The sequence below is a fragment of the Bos javanicus genome, chromosome 22 (assembly GCF_032452875.1).
Source record: "Bos javanicus breed banteng chromosome 22, ARS-OSU_banteng_1.0, whole genome shotgun sequence".
In the NCBI taxonomy this organism is placed as follows: domain Eukaryota; kingdom Metazoa; phylum Chordata; class Mammalia; order Artiodactyla; family Bovidae; genus Bos; species Bos javanicus.
The window spans coordinates 16,214,072-16,234,320 of record NC_083889.1 but is presented as its reverse complement, the minus strand read 5'-3'; the positions used below and the strand labels follow the sequence as shown (position 1 = coordinate 16,234,320).

The 20,249-nt window shown below is 35.8% G+C and overlaps 1 protein-coding gene across 4 annotated transcripts in view; it reads right to left on the bottom strand.

The window, feature by feature from the left end:
* Window positions 1-20,249, bottom strand: part of TOPAZ1 (testis and ovary specific TOPAZ 1) — a 61,017-nt gene that overhangs the window by 26,541 nt on the left and 14,227 nt on the right. For all 4 annotated transcript variants that reach the window (XM_061396165.1, XM_061396166.1, XM_061396168.1 and 1 more), the window contains 7 exons: window positions 19,406-19,467; window positions 18,540-18,667; window positions 11,606-11,670; window positions 9,585-9,727; window positions 7,981-8,066; window positions 7,124-7,249; window positions 4,597-4,660 (listed from right to left, as the gene is read on the bottom strand). In XM_061396165.1, the coding sequence (XP_061252149.1) occupies window positions 4,597-4,660; window positions 7,124-7,249; window positions 7,981-8,066; window positions 9,585-9,727; window positions 11,606-11,670; window positions 18,540-18,667; window positions 19,406-19,467 (674 nt within the window). The remainder of the gene's footprint in view (window positions 1-4,596; window positions 4,661-7,123; window positions 7,250-7,980; window positions 8,067-9,584; window positions 9,728-11,605; window positions 11,671-18,539; window positions 18,668-19,405; window positions 19,468-20,249) is intronic.

Genomic DNA, 20,249 nt, shown 5'->3' with positions numbered 1-20,249 from the left:
AATACTTTGTCTATTTTTGAATCAGGTTTTGTTGTTGAGTTTTAAGGGTTCTCTATATATTCTGGATACTAATCCCTTATCAGATATATGATTTACAAATATTTTCTCCCATTCTGTGGGCTGCTGTTTCATCTTGCTGATACTGTCTTTTAACGCACAAAATTTTCAAATTTTCATGAAGTTCAATTTATCTATTTTTTCTTTGTTGCCTCTGTCTTTGGTGTCATATCCAAGAAATCACTGCCAAATCCAATGATGTGATGTTTTTGTCCTCATGCTTTCTTCTCAGAGTTTTATTGTTGTAGGTCTTACATTAAGGTCTTCAACCCATTTGAACTAACTTTTGTTAGTCTCCCAGTCTATGACATGGGTGGTTGTTGTTCGGTTGCTTACTCGTGTCTGACTCTTTGTGAACCCATGGATGCTTCCCTGTCCTTCACTTCTTCCTGGAGTTTGCTCAAACTCATGTCCACTGAATTGGTGATGCCATCCAACAATCTCATCTTGTGTCATCCCCTCTGTTCCTGCCTTCTATTTTTCCCAGCATCAGGGTCTTTTCCAATGAGCTGGCTCTTCTCATCAGGTGACAAAAGCACTGGACTTTTAGCTTCAGCATCAGTCCTTTCAATGAATATTCCAGTTTGATTTCCTTTAGGACTGACTGGTCTGATCTCCTTGCAGTCCAACGGACTCTCAAGAGTCTTCTGCAACACCACAGTTCAAAAGCATCAATTCTTTGACATTCAGCCTTCTTTATGGTCCAACTCTCACATATATACATGACTACTGGAAAAACCATAGCTTTGACTATACAGACCTTTGCTGGCAAAGTAATGTTTCTGCTTTTCAATATGCCATCTAGGTTTTGTCATAGTTTTTCTTCCAAGGAGCAAGTGTCTTTTAATTTCATGGCTGCAGTCAACCATCTGCAGTGATTTTGGAACCCAAGAAAATAGAGTCTGTCAGTGTTTCCACAGTTTCCCCATCTATATGCCATAAGTGATGGGACTGGATGCCATGATCTTAGTAACGACATTTTAATATTACGGAGTCTTCCAATCTGTGAACATGGGAGGTGTGTCTTTAATTTCTCTTTCAGCAATGTTGTGTAGATTCCATTGTACAAGTCTTTCACTTCCTTCGTTAAATTAGTTTTTAAGTATTTTATTCTTTCAAGTTATTGTAAATGCAATTGTTTTTGTAATTCCCTTTTCAGGGCGCTCAATTTCAGTATATAGAAATGCAAATGATTTTTGCATGTTGACTTGGTCACTTATTAACCCTAACAGCTTTTCTCCCCTCAGAATCTTAAGTATTTTCTACATATAAGGTCATATCATCTGCACACAGGCCACTGACTTCTTCCTTTCTGAAATGGATGCCTTGTCTAATTGCTCTGGCGAGAACTTCCATCTCTGTGTTGAACTGAAGTGGTGAAAGCAGGCATCCTTGCCTTGTTCCTAATCTTAGGGGAAAAGCTTCCAGTTTTTTGCCACCGAGTATGGTAAAGTAATGATCAAAATTCTCCAAGCCAGGCTTCAGCAATATGTGAACTGTGAACTTCCAGATGTTCAAGCTGGTTTTAGAAAAGGCAGAGGAATCAGAGATCAAATTGCCAACGTCTGCTGGGTCATGGAAAAAGCAAGAGAGTTCCAGAAAAACATCTATTTCTGCTTTATTGACTATGCCAAAGCCTTTGACTGTGTGGATCACAATAAACTGGAAAATTCTGAAAGAGATGGGAATACCAGACCACCTGACCTGCCTCTTGAGAAACCTATATGCAGGTCAGGAAACAACAATTAGAAATGGACATGGAACAACAGACTGGTTCCAAATAGGAAAAGGAGTACGTCAAGGCTGTATATTGTCACCCTGCTTATTTAACTTCTATGCAGAGTACATCAAGAGAAATGCTGGGCTGGAAGAAGCACAAGCTGGAATCAAGATTGCCGGGAGACATATCAATAACCTCAGATATGCAGATGGCACCACCCTTATGGCAGAAAGTGAAGAGAAACTAAAAAGCCTCTTGATGAAAGTGAAAGAGGAGAGTGAAAAGGTTGGCTTAAAGCTCAACATTCAGAAAATGAAGATCATGGCATCTGGTCCCACCACTTCACGGGAAATAGATGGGGAAACAGTGGAAACAGTGTCAGACTTTATTTTTCTGGGCTCCAAAATCACTGCAGATGGTGAGTGCAGCCATGAAATTAACAGACGCTTACTCCTTGGAAGGAAAGTTATGACCAACCTAGATAGTATATTGAAAAGCAGAGACATTACTTTGCCAACAAATAAATGTCCGTCTAGTCAAGGCTATGGTTTTTCCAGTGGTCGTGTATGGATGTGTGAGAGTTGGACTGTGAAGAAAGCTGAGCGCTGAAGAATTGATGCCTTTGAACTGTAGTGTTGGAGAAGACTCTTGAGAGTCCCTTGGACTAAAAGGAGATCCAACCAGTCCATTCTAAAGGAGATCAGTCCTGGGTGTTCATTGGAAGGACTGATGCTGAAGCTGAAACTCCAATACTTTGGCCACCTCATGCGAAGAGTTGACTCATTGGTAAAGACTCTGATGCTGGGAGGGATTGGGGGCAGGAGGAGAAGGGGACGACAGAGGATGAGATGGCTGGATGGTATCACCGACTCGATGGACATGAGTTTGAGTAAACTCTGGGAGTTGGTGATGGACAGGGAGGCCTGGCGTGCTGCGATTCATGGGGTTGCAAAGAGTCGGATACGACTGAGTGACTGAACTGAAATGAACTGACTGATGGTGTTTACTGTGAGGTTTTTCAGATGTGGCTTTTTAAATGTTGAGGTAGTTTCCTTTTATTCCTAGTCTCTTGAGTATTTTTTTTAATCAATGAAAGGGTACTGAATTTTGTCAAATGCTTTTGCTGCATCAACTAAGATGATCATGTATTTTTTCCCATTCATTCTGTTCATGTGGTTACTTGGACTGATTTTTGTATGTTAAACTACACTGTACTCTAAGAACAAATTCCACTTGGTCATGGTCTATGATCCTTCCAATTCAGGTTGCTAGTTTTTGTTGAGGAATTTTATATCAATGTGTTCCCTCCTCTTCAATTTCTGGGAAAAGACTGAGAATTGATATTAGTTCTTTAAATGTTTGGTACAACTCAACAGTGAAGAGTTCCTTCTGGTATAGCCAAGCAGCAGCAGTTTTACACAATGGTTTTAATCAGACAACTTCTGGAAACAGGATTTTATGTGGAAATTCAAATATCAAACAGATAAAAATGAACCTATGGTTAAATAGGGTAATGGGGAGTCCCACCTTCTCAGTACTTCCCCCTTGTGAACTTGTCAACTTGACAAATATTAAAGCTTGGTCCCTTCCTTTTGGGACTCACAATATAGTAGGGGGAGATGGGAGCAGAGAATGGGATGAGGCTGTGGAGTCAGATAAGGGTGTAATGGAGGAGATAATCCTATTTTCTATGACTAGGCTTTGAAAGATGAATAGGTCTTTGCTATGGGGAAGTGGGATAAAAGAAAGGCATCCTAGGTAGAAGAGCAGTGACTTTTCTATTATAGCAGAGCTTGGCCTGTTTACCATCTGAGCCACTAGGGAAGCTTCCCTGATAGCTCAGTTGGTAAAGAATCTGTCTGCAATGTAGGAGACCCTGGTTCGATTCCTGGGTAGGGAAGATCCACTGGAGAAGGGATAAACTACCTCCTCCAGTATTTTTGGCCTTACCTTGTGGCTCAGCTGGTAAAGAATCCACCTGCATTGTGGAAGACCTGGGTTCGATCCCTGGGTTGGGAAAATCCCCTGGAGAAGGGAAAGGCTACCCACTCCAGTATTCTGTCCTGGAGAAATTCCATGGACTGTACAGTCCATGGGGTCACAAAGACTCAGACACGACTGAGCAACTTTCATTTTGGCCTGTTTACGGAACTGCACAGAATGATTGATGTGCATTAGCAATAAGCTGCTGCTGTGGCTGCTAAGTTGCTTCAGTCATGTCCGACTCTATGCAACCCCATAGACAGCAGCCCACCAGGCTTCTCTGTCCCTGGGATTCTCCAGGCAAGAATACTGGAGTGGGTTGCCATTTCCTTCTCCAATGCATGCATGCATGCTAAGTTGCTTCAGTCATGTCCGACTCTGTGCGACCCTATGAACAGCAGCCCACCAGGCTCTCTGTCCACAGGATTCTCTAGGCAAGAATACTGGAGTGGGTTGCCATTTCCTTCTCCTCAGCTTACGAGGGACATGTGTAAAAGGATGAAGATGTAGGGAAGATCCAGTTTCTGACAGATCCCTTCAGAAAGATTTTAAGCTAATTAACGACATCCTTTTTTCTGTCTTACACCTGTAAATAAAATTTATACATCATGAAAATATTAGTACATATGTAAGTGAATTACAATGTTACATGGATTAAAATTAACCAAAATGCCACACTTATTATTAATCCTTTCTAAGACCAACAGAACTAATCTAAGACACTCAGTTTTCATACTCAAAAGTATTGAATTTACTTTTAAACCATGAGGACAAAAGCACATTGTTTGAAACACTTGCATTAATGATTTTATAGTAATCATTCTATTATCTCATACCTGCACGTTGTAGCAAACACAGCTCATTGATACTTATATATTTCTTAAACACATCCATACAAACCTGTAAAAGTCATGAAAAATGTAAAATTACCTTTTCATATTTCACAAAAACTATACAAATTTCAGTCCTATCTTTTTGCTTATTCTATTTTTTTTTTAAGTCAATTTAAGGCAATGGAATAAAGAAGCTGATGTTAGGTTAACTAAGATGGGAAATGCATACTGAATTTGTTACAAAACCCTTATTCAGAGAAGCTGTTCAGAGAAAGAGTCAAGGAAACAAAGTCAAGATTAGAAATCAACTGGAGAAGGGAGGGATTCTTTTACTGGTATAAGGAAAAACACATTGACCAATGATTAGAAAATAGATCCTATAAAGAGACTCACTCATACACAATTAGCAGATTTATGACACAGTGATACTGTAACACAGTGGGGGAAAGGATGGTGTTTGGTTAACTGGAGATCCACATGGGAAAAAATATGTATCTAGACCTTCTTCTCACATCCTAAACAAAAACTAATTCTAGATAGCTTAGATTTCTAAATGTGAAAGATACGACAACAAATTTTTTAAAGGAAAAACACAGAAGACCATCTTCATGATCATGTTGTTGTTTATTTGTTAAGTTGTGTCTGACTCTTTTGTGACCCCATGAACTGTAGCCTTTCAGGCTTGTGTCCACTGGATTTCCCAAGCAAGAATACTGGAGTGGGTTACCATTTCCTTTTCTTCCCAACCCAGGGACAGAACCTGGGTCTCCTGCATTGCAGGCAGATTCTTCACTACTGAGCCACCAGAGAAGCCCCTTCACGATCTAGAAAATTTTTTTTCAGTAATGTGTAAAAAGTCTTGAGTTTGAGCAAGCTCCGGGAGTTGGTGATGGATGGGGAAGTCTAGTGTGCTGTGGTCCATGGGGTCACAAAGAATCAGACATGACTGAGTGACTGAACTGAACTGATGTAAAAAGTCAACACCATAAAAGGAAAAAAATAAAAATAAAAAGGTAAGATTGGACTATATAAAGATTAATAATTTTATCTACCAAAAGACATGTCTAAAAGGGTAAAAAGGCTTGTTGGTGGGAATGTAAATTGGTACAATCATTATGGAGAAAAATAAGGAGGTTCCTTAAAAAACTAAACCCAGAACTACCAGATGCTCCAGCAACCCACTCCTGGGCATATATCTAGAGAAAACTATCACTCTAAAAGATACATGGATCCCAACATTCACTGCAGCTTTATTTACAATAGCTAAGACATGGAAACAACCTAAATGTCCACTGATAGAGGACTGGATAAAGAAGATGTGGTACATATATATAATGGAATATTATGCAGCCATAAAAAGGATGAAATAATGTCATCTACAGGAGGATGCATGCACTAGAGATAATGATCATACTAAGTGAAGTAATTCAGACACAGAATGACAAATATATTGCTTGTATGTGGAATCTGAAAAAATGGTACAAGTGAATTTATTTACAAAACAGGAAGGGGAGAAGACTGGGATTGACATATATTCACTAACTAACAAGGACCTCCTGTATAGCACAGGGAACTCTACTCAGTACTCTGTAATGACCTATATGTGAATAGAATCTAAAAAAGAGTGGTTATAAATATCTATTACTGATTTACTTTGCTGTACACCTGAAACTAACATAATATTGCAAATCAACTATATTCCAATAAAAATTTAAAAACTAAAAAATAAAAGTATGAAAAGGCAACTTGCAAAGTAGAAAAAATTATTTGCAATACACATATTCAACAAAGGATTTGTATTCAGAATATAAAAAGAATTCTTGAGATGGATAAGAAAAAGACATCCTCTAGAATACAGATGAAATATTTAGATACTTACAGGAAGGGAATATTCAAATACCCAACAAACATTCTGAAAAATGCTCAATTTCATCACTCATGCAGGAAAGCATCACTGCCCACCCACTAGAATGGCTTAATATGGCTGATAACACCAAGAGCTGATGAAAATGTAAAGCACCCAGAACTCTCAGACCAAATTAAAAATGTAATTTGTTAAACCACTTTGGAAATTTATCTGGCAGTATCTAACTAAAGTTGAACATATGCAAACTCTTTGACACAATAATTCCAGTTTCAAGTATAACCCATAAGAATAGCTATATATGTTCACCAAAAGACATGCACAACACTGATGGCATTACTACTGTATTTACCAAATTTAGAAGCCATCCATCAAAGTAGTATTTATCAACAATATAAATTTTTCTATACTCTACAATGGTATAGTCAACATTATACAGTAATGAGAAAGAAACATCTACAATTAAGTAAAAAAATACAGATGAATCTCAAGCATGTTGAAAAAAAGAAGCTAGAAACAAAAGCATACAGAATGTATGATTCCATTTACATAAAGCTCAAAATCAGGCAAAGCTCTTATATTAGGATTTGATGCAAATCTGAATTAAAACCATATGACTGAAACGGTTATTAAAACAATCTCTACTTCAGACGTAACACATTTTACCTTTTCATCCCCTTGCTCAGGCACGTGACCAAACTTGCACTGTGATCGCTCACAGCCACGTAACGTATTAAAATGAAATTTGCAATATCTGTGGGGTATCATCAACCCTAGTGGCTTCTGGAACACCTAGAAAATTAGGCAAATTCCCTTTCTGTGTTAATTGTGAAACACTTACTGCAATCAAGTGAGAAAGCATTTGAAACAATCAGAAATAATATATGTCCAAAAAAAGTATCAAGATAAATTGTTTGCTAATTTGATTAAAAAATAATTCCAAACAATTTATATTTTAAAAAATTATGATACAATCAATTTAAAGTTATTTGTCTGAATTTCTGCAATTTCATTTAGTGTAAAACTTATAGTCCACCAGTTACTACGGTTTCACTATACATGGCTTTAAATGTTTATACTTTCCCTCCTTGTCATGTGCCTGCCCTTTTTAGTTTTATAAAAAGTTACTTCTACTTTTATATATGCTTATTTCAGATGCATTTGTTAGAACTGAAAATTTCCTTAGCTTTTCTAATTAACAGAAAAAAGGTAATGAGTGAAAGTTATTTACAACAAGCTTTTCCTATCAACTGCTTTTTATTAATAGCTTTCTCCTTCACCATAGAAAACTATTCATTCTATTATTTTCTGTTTTGGATATCCCATCCCTCCCCCGCTCCCCCAGTCTTAAACGTCTTATATTGTTTGTAAACATTCTCTAAATTGCTACTCATTTTCTGTTCCTTTTCACTAAAATCAACAAAATGTCCAGAACTGCTTAAATGATAATAAGGAAATAAAACCAGAAAGCCCCAAAGTATATGCTTATAAGATTATCATTATTTTTTAAGTAACGTACTTACCCCTACATTTTTTTCCCTCTTAAATATTTCACAAATTTCAGGATTCTGCAGCTTTAGGACAGAATGTTTCCCTGGTAATCTGAAATCTAGAAATGATTAAGAATGACATTACATTCCAATATGTTATAACTTATGCCTTTCATAAAGTGAAATAGACTACTACTATATGTTTTAATATTTCACTTTGGACTTCTTTTGTTCAATTCACAGGCTGTTGCCAGTGGTATAGTTCTGTGAAATATACAATAATTTACACCTTAGGTGTTCCTTAAGGATGTCTAGATCTGAATTTAACATTTTAAATTCATTATAAGCTAAAGATACTTTCTTAAAAGCCTCACATAGCAGCATTGAGTACTATATTCAAATGATCGTTAAGTTAAACACATAATAAACTTTTTGTAGGGATGAAAACTACCGATAGACCTAGGTGTTATGGACTAAATTGTGTCTCTTCCAATTCATATGTTGAAGCCTTAACCTCCAATGTGCCTTTGTGGAAGTAATTAAAATTAAATGGGGTTATAAAAATGAGGCTGTGATCTGACAGAATCAGTGTCCTTACAGAGACATCAAGAGTGAGCATTCCCTCTCTCTTTCCAAGCACATGCACCAAGGAAAGGCCGTGTAAGGACTTGGTGAAAAGGCTGCCGTCTGTAAGCCAGGAAGAGAGCCAGAAACTGAACCCTACCAGAAACTTGATCTTGGACTTCTAGCCTCCAGAACTGTGTGAAATGAGTATCTGTTGTTTAAGCCACCCAGTGTGTGGAATTTTGTTACGCCAGCCCAGGCTGACTACTATACCAGGCATCATTATTCCTTAATGTTAGTCTTTTAAAATGAGAATTATGACATTTAGAAATTATTTTTTCTAAAGATAACACAGAAATGTTTTTTATCTTAAGTCATCTCAATTTTTACTTTGGCTGCATCCAGATATAATTTGAGACAAGTTGAAGTTTTTGCTGCATAGCTTTGCAGTACGTTTTACTGTGACACCTGTAAAGCTTTTAAAAACATGTGATAATCACGGGCTTGCTTCTACAGGACACAAAAGCAGGCAGCATGAGGGCAGAGATGGGAGGTATGGAAGAGTTAGGTGTGAACTACATACACAAGAGGATTTGTTTCTAAATTAATTCTTCAATCTAGCTTATTTTGTTCACATACATCACTATGAATTATTAAAAATGACACAAAGTATAAAGTACATTCTTAATTTCTAAAACACTCAACTAAATTATGAATATTTTAGGTATAAACTGTGATCTACCTGTACTGCCACTATTGTGTAAATACAGATAACCCAGAAGTTGTTTAATCAAAAGTACTAACCAAAGGTACACAAATCTTCTAATCTTAACACATCCTATGCTTGTTCCCACTTTCTTTTTATGGCCCCACCCTGCAGCTTGCAGGATCTTACTTCCCTGATCAGGGATCAAACCTGTGCCCCCTGCAGTGGAAGCACAGAGTCCTAACCACTGAACCATTAGGGAGTTTCCTCAATTATTTTCCTTAACTTTTTTGTTTTGGGTGGGAAAATCTCCTGTATCATTTCTATATTGTCAAAAGTCAATAGAATTTTATTAAGAAAATTGTACCATTCATCTGTGGATTCAGTAATGTATCTTCCTGATGAGCATTAAGATTCAAAGGCGGCAATGGCACTGGTAAGCACAGAGGTTTGGAGACCAGTGCTGCTAAGTGACATTCACCAACCATAATCTCTGTATTTTTAGAATCCCTGTTGTGTGAGCAGAAAAACCAAAATCAGAATTTAAATTTATTCTAAAAACATTAAAGTAATGAGAATCAAATAAGTAGAAACACATTCCAATGACATATATGTTCTACATACTATGCTATATACTACTATTATATACTATGATTCTTCAGTAGTTTCAATAGGTTGTTCCTGCCTTAATTAGAAAACCAATACTTTTTAAATGGCTAGGGTATGGGGAGAAGTGGGGTGGTGGGGTTGAAACTACAGCAAAACATTTTTGATCACGCTAGCCAAAAGGTTAGAGGAAGAACTAGATCAATGTCCAGATCCAGAAAAGACCATTCAATGATTCTAGTGACAGTGCAATGAAACAAATGAATTAAAAGTTATTCTTCAGGACAAGTATATATAATAAATTCATACATGTACTTGAGATCTTCCTTTTAGAAGAAGGCATAAGAAATATATAGTTTGAGGCTTCTGATTTAAACAGCTTTGATTATATTCTAATTAGTGAGATCCTATATAACCAGTTAAAGAAACCACTCTAATCTTGAGGTCACTTACCTAGAAAAATAAGTAACTTAAGCAGGCGGAAGGGTACAAAGTACCTCAGAGCTAACAGATATAAATGAATTTACTTTCTCAGAGAAAGACTCATGTCCTTATTCAGATACTAAAACATTTACTTTAAATACAATTCTAATAAGCCATAGGTGAGTAAAAATAATAAGAGGGGACAATGCTTATAACAGTTGAAACCTAGTGGCATTGATGGAGTTTAATCATTTCACACAAAATAAAAATTTCTGCTTCTCTCCCCAACTAGGGATATCCCTGAGATATGCCATCATCATAACTCTCCTCCAAATAAAACAAAATAAACCAGGTAACATAAAACAAAGAGATATGAATTATGGAATTTTATAGATGGGAAAGATTTTCTAGTAAACTTCTTTTATTCTGATTAGATGATGAAATCCAGGGTAAGGTGGTCACTTGCCCAATATCACACGCCTGGTCATTATGGCAGAGCCAAGGTGATGACAAAATTCTGCAGGTTGCAACTATTTAGCTTGTAAACATAATGTTTTCTTATAGGAAAAGAAGTTGACCTTGTCACATTTTCTTTTTAAGATCTTCAAGCGGTAATGAATCATACTGTGCCAATCTAATTCTTACCTAGGCTTTTCTTTAACATAAAGATTCTCAGACTTGAGCATGTATCAGGGTTAGCTGGTGATCTTGCTGAAACACAGATTGATGGGCCCTATTTCTGGAGTTTCTGATTCAGTAGGCCAGGGATGGGAACAAATAATTCTCATTTCTGGCAAGTTCCCACACAACGCTGCTACTGTAAGGCTCACACTTGGAAAAACACTGTCTTAACATAAAAGAACTTGAACAGATTTGTCACCTGACCTGACTGTGCCTTGCCTCATAGCAAAGTGGGTGTGAGAGGTGAATCAGATGATCTCCCAGGTACCCTCCAAACCTAAATTTGGTATCTGTAATATGTCCCCGTGAGTGTACTGTACCTCTCAGTACTAATCACTGCAGACATGGAAGATACCCACAAGCTGCAATGCTCATCTGATTTCAGCTATTCTTACCTTCATAACAATCACATCCACATCTTTTTTTTTCTTTTATTGTATCACCATTCCTCATTCCTTTCTCAAAAAATAATTTATGGCTAAAAAGAGTTAGTGACAGCTTTAAAGTAACTTATAATATCCTTGACTATGTATATACCTGACATGTTAAATAATACCCACATACTGTTTATGACATAGTAGCCCAACTACATACAAGAGAGAATGAAAAACAGGCTCAAGACACAAATTACATGGATGACTATTTTAACATTATGTAATTAAAAATTATGTTACAAACCTTCTGCAAACTTCAGAAATAGTTTCTTTTTCTTCTCGAATAGCTACCTTGTCTGAAAATCTACACTGCGGAGAGATTATGGTTAAAAAATGTAAGTGAATATCTCTACATTCTATATTAGGCTACAAGGCTTACCAGATCAGAATGTATTAGACATTAATTAAACAACTAGCTTATGGCCAAGCCAGGAAGTAATTCTACTCTACATTATTTAAAACACTGAACACTGACTTCAAAATTTCCAGTGTTCAGAAAAATATAAATCAACACATTTTCCCTAGTTTTGATATCACCTTTAATTATGCAAACTACCATTTCTAATTATTTTGAACAATTATAGCCATGTTTCCTTTTATTTAGAAAGAACAGCTTTGAGTGATTTTTATTTATAGGTGGTATTTATGAACATAAATGTATTTTTCATTAGGAATATTTATATCTATTTAAAATGTTGCTATACTTAAAGCTCTTTACAATTACTATCTTGGGAATTGTGATTCTCTAATTATGAGAAAGTTATATATGCTAAAATACTAGGCTTTTGAAAAACAGACACCAAAATAAACCCCCCAAATCACCCATCATTTGGGTAGCCAGGGTTAACCACTTAATATCTTACTTTATATCTTTCTAGTCTTTCTAAAATTACACAAGAATATTTTATAATAACATACACATTATATATGCTATTATAACCTTTAGGAAGAATACGATAAAAATCAACTGAGGAACATGAAATATTACGATATAACATGTTCCTGGATGACAATGTTAAATGTAAAAAATGCTAATTCTCTCCAAATTAATTTATACATTTAAAAAATTACAACATGAGTTTAAAAGAAAAGAATATATATTTCTTTCTTAGAAAAAAAGAATATAAGAACAGCCAAAAATTTTTAGATTTATAAAACATTTTGGTATCTTTTAAAGCAAACTTTCCTTACTGTTTTTATTTTTCAAGTAATTGACAGTATGGAATTGGTACAGACGTGAGCAATTAATGAAATAAAAGAGAAGGAGTCATTCTATACATAAAAACTGAAAATATTAAAGATGGCACTTGAAATTTGTGAGGAAATGATTCAATAAATAGTAACAGAACAACTAACAGGTAGTTAAGTTGGATGGAAAATAAGCGTGGCACCAATTCACCATATTCCAAAATACATTCAATAAATATTTAAATATAAAAAATACTGAAAGTATTGAAAATAAAATGAGTAGTTATGTAATCTGGAGAGTAGAGAAAGCCTAAGATAACACCAAAGGCAGAAACAATGAATTATGGATCAACAGGTCTAAATACAAACATTTAAAGTATTTTCATATGCTAAGATGACAAAATCAACTGTCAAAATAAGAATAGAAAGGTTACATTGTTTCTACATTCTTTCTTCCAAGATAAAATTTAGATTTATATTGATAAATTTAAATATAATAAATAACACCAAAAAATACTATAAAAAGATACAGGTGAAAAATTTTAACTCCAAAACAGGGAAGTCTTTCTCTAAATACAACTCACAACTCAAATACCGTAAAATAAAACTGATACATTGGACTAAATAAAAATAAAAAGCTCCTTCAAGGTAAAAAGTTCCTCTACTAAGTCGAATACAAATGAAAAATAGGAAAAGCTAGGGCAACATATGACAGAGAACCAATATGTTTAATATATGAAAAGTTCCTACAAATAAAAAAAGATCAAAATCCGAAAAGAAAAATGGGCAAAGGACATAAAAAAGAAGTTCACAGAAGAAAATGTAAATGGCTTTTACACATACTAAAAGATGCTTAACTAGACTCATAAGAGGAAAGCAAATGAAAAGTCATTTGTAAAAATACACAGATGGACAAAAATAAAAAAAATTTTAATACTGAGTTGGTGAGTGTATGGGGGAGAAAACTGTCATTCCCATACAATGTTGATGGAAGCATAAATCAAAGCAATCTTTATGTAGGGCAATCTGAAAATTCTACTTCTAAGAATCAATCCAAAAATGCTTGCACATATGCAAAATGCCTTATGCTCAAGGATGCATAATGCAACAATGTTAAAATAGCAAGAAAATGGGAACAAACCAAGTGCCCATCAATAGTGGAACTTGTTGAACAGAGTATATCCATATAGTGGATAATTATATAATTGTAAAGAGAAAGCATCCTTACATATATGGAAAGGAAACACTCTCTATTATATAGTAAGTTTAAAAAAGATGGAATGGTATGCTATCGTTTGTATAAAATTAAAACGAATACACAATAGGTCCAGTTAGAGAAACGGCAAGTATCTCTTACTGGACTAATCCTTCTTCAGGTAACAACTACAAACCTTAGACAAGATATTAAAAAAAACTGGATGCAGCCTGGATGGGATTCGGGGAGAATGGATACATGTACATGTATGGCTGAGTCCCTTAGCTGTTCACCTGAAACCACACAACATTATTAATGGGCTATATCCCACAATAAAATGAAAAGTTTAACATTTGAAACAAAAAATAAAAAGAATACACAATAGGTCCAGTTTAAAAAATGGCAAGTATGTATCTCTTACTGGGCTAATCCTTCTTTAAGTAACAACTATAAACCCTAGACAAAATACAAAAACAAACAAACAAACAAACAAACAAACAAACAAACAAACTGCCTGAAGACACCGGAGAGATACGAAAAGCAGACACAGTCTGGAGGGAAAGAGGGAATGACACTGGGTAACAGTCCTGTTTTTATGACACTGGGTAACAGTCTTGTTTTTATGAATTTATTCTTAAAGGGAGAACTCAGTTGTAACCACTTGGAAGGCTAAAAATTTGCCCTTCTGAATGAAACAAAGAACCAGAAGACAGAGTTGAGGCAAAGTCAGAAACTGGGATGTGAGGTTGGGGACCCTGGAAAGGAGACAGCCTAAGAGAGGAAGTCCCTAAATGTGCTTTAAATTTGGTCCAAACCTCCAGCTGACCCTTGAGCTATACCTTTGTAAGGCAGACTCCAAACAACCCAGGTGACACTAAAAGAACTGAAGAAACATTTCAACTCCCTACTACCCCGGGAAATAACCTGGAGGATGAGCCCACCAAAGTTGTTGAAGAAACCTAAGCATGCCATCACCAGAGAGCCCAGCAAGTGCAAACCTGGGCACTTCTTTCAAAATACCAAATTATAGAGACGGAAAACATATTAATGGTTGCTAAGCTTAACAGATGTTAGGGGTAGGGAGGGAGGTGTGACAAAGAGGTAGTATAAGGAGGGTCTTTGTAATGATGTAATTATCATCTTGATTGCACTACAGGCTACAAAAATCTGCACACTTGATAAAATACACAGAACTGCACACCCTCATTATACTAATACCAAATTTCTGCTTCTGATAGCAGGCGTTAAGATGAAATCATGCGGGGAAACTACTTTTGCAACTTCTTGTGAATTTACAATTGTTTCCAAATAAAAATTAAGGACACTAGCATTTTGACTATCTGGGGCTCAAAACTAGAATCACTAAGCAATTACCACCATGGTAAACCTAAAAATTGTTGTATATGGATTCTGAGTATAACTGATACATAAAAGAAAAAACAAGGCCTATAGGTGGAAAAGACAGAAATATATACAGATATATAAAATCAATAAGGAAGCATTTCTAAAAATTCACAGAAAACCATACATAAAAGCAGAAAAAATGGTAATCTAGACCTATGCCCTATAAATCAACTTATTTACCCTCTAAAATTCCTAAAATGTAAGGTGATAGATAGTTAAAGTTTGTTAATCCCCAAATCTGGGGGCCAGATATCTTAAATATTATTGACAGGGTCATGTATTTTCTAAAGGGTTGATACTTTGAAGCTTACCATGGTATCAGAAGGATAAAAGCATCATTTCTCTTCTCTTAAACAAATCCAAAAAATAGCATCACTCTAGGAAGCAGCTAAATGCTTTTGTGGATTATTTTTAAAAGAGCTAATATTGAAAACAGTCTACATCTTTAAAATATTTAGCGTTAAGAACTCAGTGAATTCTGGCAAACATCTCTTAAAATCTATCCTTGCAGAAGAGAATGCATTAAGTCTTCTCTCTGCTTTAACAACAACAGGATACAAACTGTTTATTTTTTAATGTTTTAGAGCAAAGGTTGGCAAGCAATAGCCTGCAGGCTGCCTGTTTTTGTAAATAAAGATTTATTTGAACACAGCAATTGACATTTGTTTTCATACTGTCTATGGCTTCTTTCTTGTTATAGCGACAGAGTTAAGTAGCTGTGACAGCAACCATAGGGATCACAAAGCCAGAGAAGTGTTACTATCTAGTCTAAATTTTAAAGTAAAGGTTTGCTGACCCCTGCTATAGAGTCAAGGCACTCTACTGTGTGACCCTGGATAAGATACTAAGTCTCAGTGTTTTCATCTGTGAAGGGAAATAATAGTACACATTTCATGTACAGTAAAGTATTAACTCAGTAAATCTGGGTTGTCCATATGTTATCTGTTAAAGGCTTGGCCCATGACCTCCCATGCAAGGTGGCCAAAACAAACAAAAACACATACAAGAAACAAAAACCTACAATCATTTGTATTATTATTCTCTATCAGCCACTGCTCTAGGTGTGAAAGATTCATTTGTGAGCAAAATGGACAAAAATCTTTGCCTTTACGGAGTTTCATTCTAGCAGGAGGAGACAGAGATAAACATAAATAAGTAAATGTAAAGGATGTTATATTATGACAAGTACAAGAAAGGGGGATATGAAATGTTGACAGCAAGGAGAACATTGCAATTTTAGACTGGATGGCCAGGGGAGGTCTCCCTGAGAACATGAAATCTGAGTAAAGATGTGAAGGAAATAAGAAAGTCAGCTATATAGTTTTTATTTTTTTTAGGAGATAAAATGCCAAAATCAAAGGCCCTGAAGTAGGAGAAAGCCTGGTTTGTTCCAAGAACAGAAGGAGGCTAAGGGGGTCAGGGTGCAAGAGCTAAGGAGAGTAGTCAGATCAGAGAGGATTCAAGGTTGGGGAGGAGGAGGAGGGGACAGATAAAGGGTCAAGTAGGTCATAGTAAGGACTGTGGCTTTGAGCCTGAATATTAAAAGCCACTGGAAAATTTGAAGGGGAAGAGTAACATGATCTAACCTATGCTGTGTTGACAATAAACTATAAGATAATAATATTAGAAGCTGGAGAAATGTTAAGAGGCCCCTGCAGTAATTCAGGCAGGAGATGATACAAGGCTGGGCCTGGGTGTGATGTGGTGTGGGTGGGAGTGAAGAAAAGAGGACAATTTCCAGACATCATCTGAAGCTGAGGCCAGCAGGATTTCCTTACGGTCTGCATATGGAGTGAGAGAAAAAGAAAGGAAGAAAATCCAAGGTTTCAAGCCTAAGTGATTTATCAAGGATGGGGTTGCCATTAATAGAAAAGGGGGAAAATGACAGGAAAGGCTCGTGTGTGGCAGGGGAGGGGACATATAACAGGAGTTCAGTTTGGAACATGTTAGGTTTGAGAAGCCCAATTGGACATCCCAGTGGAAAAGTCAAGCAGGCAACTAGATACAAAGCTCTGCAGCTCAGAGAAGAAGTTCAAGCTGGAGATGTGAACTTGAGAGTCTTAGCACACAGGTGGCATTCAGTGCAATGAGGTTGCATGAGATCATCTAAGGAGCAAATCTAGACAGAAAAAAGAACAGATTTCTGGTCTAGGTGCTGGGTTGCTCCAACACATAGAGGTCAGGGAGATCAGGAGAGACCAGCAAAACCAACTGGGAAGTTGTAGACAGAAATGACACCAGGCAGGTTATATTTATCCTGAAAGTCACATGAAAAAAATGTTTCAACAAAAGTGTAATTAACTGCTAAATACTAGTGACAGTTTCAGTAAGATTAAGACTGAACTATGTCCGTTAGATTCAGCAACGAGGAGGTGGCTGGGGAGTGTAAGAAGGGTAGTTTTGGTGGAGGTGAAGGCGAGTATCTTTGGAACTGGAGGAAAAAGTCTGGAGATGGTGAGTCTAGACAAGCTTTTGGAGAAACAGGATGACTGCTAAAAAGGAAAAAGGAACCTTGAAAGTGCTTTTTTTGTGGTTTTGTTTGAAGATGGGAGAAAAGAATGCTGATGTCGAACAGAATGATCCAGTAATGAAAGGAGAATTGCTGCAGCGTACTTTGAGAGAAGAGGTGGATTTTAGCACACAGGTGGAAGGAACAGCCTTGGCCTGTTCACCCATTGTAACAGGAAAAACTGGAGTTTTGGGAACAGATGCAGGTAGGTGGTCTAACATGTTGGTGGGAACTTAAGTTCCTTTCCAATTGTTTCAATTTTGTGGGTGAAGCAGGAAATAAAGTCGCTAGCTGTGAGGACAAATCAGGAGGAATAAGGAGAAAGAAGAAACCATGAAATAGTTGTTGAGGTGTCAATTAAATTATTCAACAGGTTAAGGCAATCATACACTTTATCTGGCAGATAACTGATACCCTGTTTTCCCCATATCATACACCAGTGGTGTGTTTCAACATCAAATTAGGTTTATATTCAATTCCTAGGCCTTCTGCATCTGTGGTTGAATAACTGATGCTTGCATTCATAGCACTCAGGCACTGTGATATTCCAAAATTTCAAAGAATATCAAATGATATTTAGTACTTTGTGTTTACTGAGGCAGGAAGATATGTAACAATTTTGAAAGATTCATATAGGTTTGAGAAGAACCTTAAAAGCTAAATATATAATTAAATAGTACACCCTATTTTCTCAGACAAGTGAGACTCTGTTAATACTGTGCTTATGCCAGGTACCAAACTATATAGTCCATGGCCAGAATGATGTGACTTTTATTCAAAAATAGGCATTATCCTGTTGCGTGAGTGCACGGCTAAGATGAACTTCTATATTTACCACCATCTGGACCAAGAAATAAGGAAATGCAAAAAATTCTCTAGTACCTTTTCGTCCAAGTCTGAACTTTTTGTCTGTTCACTTAGGCCTCTCGGTTTTTCATTTGAAGAAGTTTCATGAGTAACTTCTCCTAAGGAAATGTTTGCATCTTTGGAATCATGTTTTATCTCACTTGCTGAAAAGAAGTAATATTCAACTGTAGAAACTTTAAATGGCAAAATAACCAAGTCATTTAGAGATTGTTCTAAAAGTGAGTTAGAATTCAGAGACTCTTTTAAAGTCCAATGTGACAAATATGAAATAGCATTTTCAGCAAATTATACATTTATTCCTCCCTCTCTATCAAAATAACTCCATTACATGGTATAAAAAGATATGGCAGTAACACAAAATTAAGACATAAAGATAAATTTAAGAATCTTTCTTGATCATGTCCAGTTATTTTCAATATGTTTTTAAAACTTGGAAGTTTCTGAAATTAACTTTCCAATTAAATTATTTCCTGCAAAGATTTGGTTATTTAAACTTATGATTAACTGTTAATTACAAAAAATATTAAAAAGGACTCATTTATTTATTTATTTTTTTTTAAAAAAGGACTCATTTAAAATATGATTAAGCTTAAATACATATTTCGGTTTCAAAATAAGACTACAAAAATTGCTGAGTTCAATTATCTTTTGTAGATAAAGCCTAACAAAGTTATTTTTTAAATAATCAAATGGAAAATTTCTCAAAATCTGATCTGCCAACCAGGTAGTTAAAACTGAGAAAAACTGACAAAGTGTGTACAAGAGGGTTGACAGACTCTGAAATGAAAAGCCTCCTTTTTAAATGAATTCATTCTGACTGTGCCTAAACAGAGATACAAAAACACTTCAATGCTATACATTATGAAAATGTCAAGTTTTACCTGCTGACAAGGAAGCACAGATTTCTGACTTCATTGATCCAGGATCCGGTACAGGCAGTTCTCTATTACAAAGCAAACAGAGCTTAAACATTATCACATATTCTTGCAGAACTATCCATTTCTCTAAACATTATATAACACTAGCTTTAGCAGCTGGTGAACATCAGCTCAAGTCCTCCAAGGTCAGAGTACTATTCAGGGACACACATCTAAGTCAATTCTGAATTTGATCCTTTAATCACATTCACCACAATGGTTAGGAAGTGCTGCCATTCAAACTTTGTTACTCAAAGAGAACTGAGAACATATACCAAGCATTTGAAACATTTTTTTTAAGTATTACACCAATGCAAGATAATGACTAACTCTTACTCTCAAGCATGCATATATGTGTCTTACTGTCAATGTAAAAGGATGAGTTTGTGAGCAGTTTGAGTCTTTTTTTTGGTAGTCTCTGAATACAACCTAAGATCTAATAGTAACAGCTATGGAGATGACAGTTAAGCCAACCTGGGTTCAAATATTGTTCTGCCACTTACTATGTCAATTGTAGTAAAATTATTAAACTTCTTTGAGTCTAACCACATCTATAAAATGAGAATACCATCCACTCATGAGGTTACTGTGAGGATTAAATGAGATAAAATGTTCTTAAAGCCAATGGCATAGGCTCAACAAATGAAAACTACATTTACAGGAGCCACTCAAAAAATGGCTTAATATTATTTCACTTTTAAAAACTTAAGACAAAAAATAAATAAAAGTACACCAAATATAATATAGTAAACACCCATGACCTCACTACTTATCCCTTTAATAAATGAGTTTTATTAAACTTGTCCTA